Genomic DNA, 6,000 nt, shown 5'->3' with positions numbered 1-6,000 from the left:
CAGCCAATAAGAACTGTGCAGAAATAAATGACTCGGCTCCTTTCGTTCATTTCAAAGATCCGTTCAATAGAATCGGATAGTTCGTGAGCGACCCATCACTATATCTGCAGTTAGCACTGAGCATGTGAGTGCGCGTGTTTAGCGGAGCAGCCTTGTGATGTCAGGAACGAGATCAGTGAGCTTCAAACGCAGATCTGCTCTGACAAAAGCAAGAGAGCTACTGATAACTTTACTTATAACTTTACTGATAACTTTTTATTTATAATGATTTATACTGATTTTTTTATTTATAATTATTAAATTATTTATTTTTTCGTTGCATATTATTACTTTTCCGAGATTATCTGGCGTACCACCTCGTGCTGCTTCACGTACCACCAGTGGTACGCGTACCACAGTTTGAGAACCACTGGTTTAGACCATTCTAAAACAATAATTTAAATAAACAAAGAAAAATAACTCTGCCATTAATTAATCAAAGATGTTGCCATACTGACCAGTTGAATAGGATTTTAAGAAATGCTTAAAGGTAGAGATGGACCGATCGGGGTTTTTGGCACCGATTCCGATCTCCTTTCAGGGACATTGGCCGATAGCCGATTCCGATCGGGGGGGGGGGGGGGGGGGGGGGATTAGCAGTAAATAAACTCACAGTAAAGATAAACTGGAGCAGCGCGCGTGCGTGTGTGTGTGTGTGTGTGTGTGTGTGTGTGTGTGTGTGTGCCTTTAGAAGATACGCTTTGTTCACAGTATCGCTATAAGTGATTCATTGATTCATGAGTTGATTCGTTTTTATGTGAAGCGTAAGTTTCTCTTCTCAGTTATCTCTCCGTGTTTACTGTTATTAATTAAATGTCGTGGTTTTAAATAAACACCAGCTACTACAGAACATTTTGTGTGACTCTCTTACATTAAAAAGCTTAATTAAAAAGCTTAATTAAACTGCTATTACCACAGATCTGTAACCGAGTCAGACTCGTTCTGTCTAAGGAGCTAAAAGTTTTCTAAAAGTTCAGCAGATGATCCTGAACTAACGAATTTGGTAATGAATAAACTTTTGCCTCGGATTGGCTCTGTAACGTCTTCTGTTCTCATCTACATCACAAGTAAGAACCGCTTACGATTTACCAAAGTGAACCAGGAGTTTATATAACGTGCTGATAGAATCGACTCAGATGTGACCGGGTTGAATTATCTTTTTAAAGTAAATATTACAATCAGCAAAATTACATCGTAAGAGCTTTCACGATGGTTTCTGTACGATTGTTGATGAATGGTGATGTGATGGTTGGTGCTTCGTAGCTCAAAGTCTGGATCAATCCACTGAGCTGTTAACTTAACATGGTCTTTATATATCACACGATCGGATCGGCTACTTTTAGGAAATATCGCCGATCGCCGATAGCATATTTTGATTAAAAATCGGCCGATACCGATTCGTAGCTGATCGATCGTCCCATCTCTACTTAAAGGCATAAAGGCTTTTAGAAAATGACAACCAAACGTATACTTTCTGAATTTGTAACACATCTATACATCCTTAAGTTTGACAGAATAATAAAATATGGTATATTTAAAATATGCTATTACATCTGACTTTGGCCCGAAGCTAGCAGGCTATTGCCCACCAGCGGAAGAAGTCAAGCCTGCTCCTCAGTACTGCTAAAATTCTTCAGCAATCATCTTTTTTAATCTGGAAAATAGCTCAAGCTAGGTAGACCTGAAAATGTCACATTTTTCTAACAAGAAAACTTTAACTTGGCAGTTTGTCCCATGGCAGGGGTCACAGAGGTCAAAGTGGGCAACGTAGTCGTGGCAGAATTCTGACTGCCCAGAAACACGGGATCTAGACATGCCACTTTAGCAGCGAAAAATGCATGGATACAATGCAGGACAGCAAATAGATTGGAGAATTCCAGTTCCTGTAAAAACAAAACAAAATGTGTATGCTAGAGCAACTGTCCATTTTATTCCTAGTGCCTATTAAAAAGTATTATATCCCTTTAAAATAGTCCCTTTTTGACTTACAGATTAACACCATTAAGATGCTTTTTAGCTTTAATTAGACATTTGCCTTTCAACATTTAAGTAACAAGAAAAATAACAGGGTCAAAAAAAGACAACTCCTGATTTAATAATGTTTTTCAATTGAATTGTACAGATTAAAGGTCACATTAAAGGTGTAAAATCGTCTAAAATTATTCATTGTGGTCTCATAAGACTTCAATACCTTCCTTCCTGGGTCATTCATTTTGTAGGAATAAAAGGATTAACCAGTGTTTCATCTAAACATCCTTGAGCTGTCTAAATACCATGAAAATAATGTACTCTTCATGCATTGTTAAAAAAAAGAAAAGAAAGAAAGACACACAAGGCAGCAGTGCACAATCATTTCTTTAAAAAGTGCTAAAGGCGCCATTATTGCAAACCCAACCTTTTTTCAAAACTGTACCACTAGAGAGCACCTTTTTGCAAGAATTTTTATGAAAAAAACCACACGGTTATACAGTTCTGTTGTGAACTGACCATTTTATTCCTAGTGTCTATTAAAAAGTATTATATCCCTTTAAAATAGTCCCTTTTTGACTTACAGATTAACACCATTAAGATGCTTTTTAGCTTTAATTAGACATTTGCCTTTCAACATTTAAGTAACAAGAAAAATAACAAAATTAATAAAAATGAATAAAAAATTAATATGATAACATGGTCAAAAAAGTGACAATTCTCCTGATTAATGTTTTTCAATTGAATTGTACAAATTATAGGTCACATTAAATGTTCTAAAATTATTCATTGTGGTCTCATAAGACTTCAATACCTTCCTTCCTGGGTCATTCATTTTGTAGGAATAAAAGGCCTCTAGGCAAGGCAGCTGTGGTTCCATAAACAGGAGCTGTACTCAGATAAAGCCTCTGCATTCTTTTTTATACATCTTCTAACTTGTTCCTTTTCTACCAAGTACTTTTTGCATCACCTTACCATTGTGATTCCTTTTTTTTTTACATTTCTATTCACTATTAGTGCAATCTTCAAAATCCAGCTTGTTTTATTTTGATGTAAGTATCAAAACTATTACTACAACTGATGTCAGGTGGAAGGCTGGTGTGTCTGAGATGGATTATGGTAAGTAAATGATCTACTTCATTAAGAAAATATCAGGTGTGGTCCAGTTACCTTTGCCTCGATAAGCTTTGTGTCTGAGTTCTGGAAAAGAAACTTAATTTTGCTCTTGCCGTCATCAGATGATCCTTTAAGCTGGGAGAATTTGTACCGCCACAGCACAGCCTGTAAAGGCATGATCAAACTTTGTTATCCAACTTAGCACATAAGTGATTCACATTGTACAATATTAAGATCTACATCAGTTTTTGTTTGTTTGTTTTATTAGGATTTTAACATCATGTTTTACACTCTTTGGTTACATTCATGACAGGAACGGTAGTTACTCATTACACAAGATTCATCAGTTCACAAGGTTACATCGAACACAGTCATAGACAATTTTGTATCCTCAATTCACCTCGTTTGCATGTCTTTGGACTGGGAGGAAACCGGAGCACCCAGAGGAAACCCACTCAGACACAGGGAGAGCATGCAAACTCCACACAGAAAGGACCCAGACCACCCCACCTGGGGATCGAACCCAGGACCTTCTTGCTGTGAGGCGACAGTGCTACCCACCGAGCCACCAAGCCACTCTCTGCAACAGTAATTTATCATTAATATAATTTATCATAAATGTAGGTTATTATTTAACCATTTGATTTTTTTTTTATGGTAAACACATGGGATGTTTAAATCACTGTGTTTTTTTTTTTTTTAAGTGAAAGTTTTTTTTTTTTGGTTAAAGTTAGTCACTAGATAAGAGAAGTCATACTTTTTATCATAAAAAATACTTTGTTTAATCTTCAATCTTTAATCTACATCGTCAACCACATCAGTATACACATCCAAACAGTAAAGCATTAGTGTAATTCTGGACAAAAGGTCAATGTTTTTTCAAGCTTAATCACCGGTACATAGGAAAATGTCAATATTAAAACTGCTTTCTGGCTTTCAGATGTATTGAGCAGCAGCAAAAGAGAATTAAGAGCAGCTGAGAGAAAGTGAAGGAAATCTTAACTTAATGTTGATCTCTTGTGCCACTCTCTCTAGTCTCATCTGATGTTACTGCCATGCACATTTATGGGTATGGTCCTAATGTTTTGGCTCCTTGGTATAAACAGGTGAAGATAGGTAAAAGTGAGTTAAAAATTAAATCAGTTTTTCTAAGATTCTTTTTCACTTTGTCACTGTTATTGACGCCTGTGTATTTGTACCTGTACTGTACTATGCCAACACAGCAGTCCTAAATCTTCTCTTATAATTCTTGAAAAGCACAGAAAGAGAAGGGGATACAAAGCAAGGAATCTGAGACCACTCCTCAATACATGAACTTCTCAGATGCCATAGGGGGGTCTATGTCTTTATTTGTAGACTGTCCTCTTTAACTCACACAGCAGGTTTTAGGCCAGGGAACCTCATGGTACTTTATGAAGTACATGAGGCCGTGCATTCTAACAAAGTTCAAAACATTACAGATCCTAAACCACCAAACTAAACAAAGTGTATAATATTCTGTGGTTTTACGGACACTTCTAAATAAAATATATAGTAAGATTAATGTAATTATTTCCATGGTATCATACAAATACTGTTGCTAAATCTTATTAACTTTCTTGTACTCTAATGTCAAGTAATTGGGCCAAATCATATGAAAACATTATACCTGAAATAGCTATTTGGTGGACTAGACTTACCTTTGATGCGGCATCAAAGCAGACAAAGCCCATGCTAAAGTCTATAGTAAGTCCCATCAAATGGCTTTCCATGATGCATGCATAGGTTTTACACTGAAACAAAGAACAAGATATCTGGGAACAATAAGCAAAGGGCAGAGTAAAACTTAATAGAACTTACTAAACTTCCTACGGTAACAGGTTGTTTTTTAAGAGTTGCTAGTCAGTCACTAATATATGCCAGATGGTTGCTATGGTAGTGGGTTCATTGTTGTTAAGTGGTTGCTAAGGTTTTGCTACACAATTGCCAAGATGTACTGATGTTGCTAAGCTGTTGTTAGGTTGGTGCTAAGTGGTTGATAGTCAATTACTACGCTAACAGGTCAGTAGCTGAGACATTGCTAAAGTTAAAGTTTCTGAGGTGTTGCAAGATGGTTGCCAAGGTATACCGAGTGATTGCTAAGGTGTTAATAAGGTGGGCAGACGAATACAGGAGTTGGTTGCTAAGGTGTTCTTAGGTGATTGCTATAGTAACAGGTTAAATACTAAAGTGTGGTTGCTAAAGTGTAGCAAGGGATCACCAAGGTGTTAAAGGTAATTGCTAAGGTGTTTTAGGAGGTTGCTATGCTGTTATAGGTAGTTGTTATGGTGTTCTTGGTGGTTGCTATGGTGTATGATAGTATGTACATGGGTATGTACAGTGTATCACAAAAGTGAGTACACCCCTCACATTTCTGCAAATATTTCATTATATCTTTTCATGGGACAACACTATAGACATGAAACTTGGATATAACTTAGAGTAGTCAGTGTACAACTTGTATAGCAGTGTAGATTTACTGTCTTCTGAAAATAACTCAACACACAGCCATTAATGTCTAAATGGCTGGCAACATAAGTGAGTACACCCCACAGTGAACATGTCCAAATTGTGCCCAAAGTGTCAATATTTTGTGTGACCACCATTATTATCCAGCACTGCCTTAACCCTCCTGGGCATGGAATTCACCAGAGCTGCACAGGTTGCTACTGGAATCCTCTTCCACTCCTCCATGATGACATCACGGAGCTGGTGGATGTTAGACACCTTGAACTCCTCCACCTTCCACTTGAGGATGCGCCACAGGTGCTCAATTGGGTTTAGTCCATCACCTTTACCTTCAGCTTCCTCAGCAAGGCAGTTGTCATCTTGGAGGTTGTGTTTGGGGTCGTTATCCTG

General features: G+C 37.3%; 1 protein-coding gene across 1 annotated transcript in view; it reads right to left on the bottom strand.

The window, feature by feature from the left end:
* Nucleotides 1-1,265: 1,265 nt before the first annotated feature.
* sntg1 (syntrophin, gamma 1) overlaps nt 1,266-6,000 on the bottom strand; it is a 56,622-nt gene continuing 51,887 nt past the window's right edge. The window contains exons 16-18 of the mRNA XM_062992285.1: nt 4,803-4,895; nt 3,178-3,288; nt 1,266-1,922 (exon numbers count right to left, since the gene is read on the bottom strand). Coding sequence (XP_062848355.1) covers nt 1,740-1,922; nt 3,178-3,288; nt 4,803-4,895 — 387 coding nt within the window. The 3' untranslated portion in view covers nt 1,266-1,739. The remainder of the gene's footprint in view (nt 1,923-3,177; nt 3,289-4,802; nt 4,896-6,000) is intronic.

This window comes from Trichomycterus rosablanca, chromosome 3 (assembly GCF_030014385.1).
Source record: "Trichomycterus rosablanca isolate fTriRos1 chromosome 3, fTriRos1.hap1, whole genome shotgun sequence".
Lineage (NCBI taxonomy): Eukaryota > Metazoa > Chordata > Actinopteri > Siluriformes > Trichomycteridae > Trichomycterus > Trichomycterus rosablanca.
This window is presented reverse-complemented; position numbering and strand designations above follow the sequence as displayed.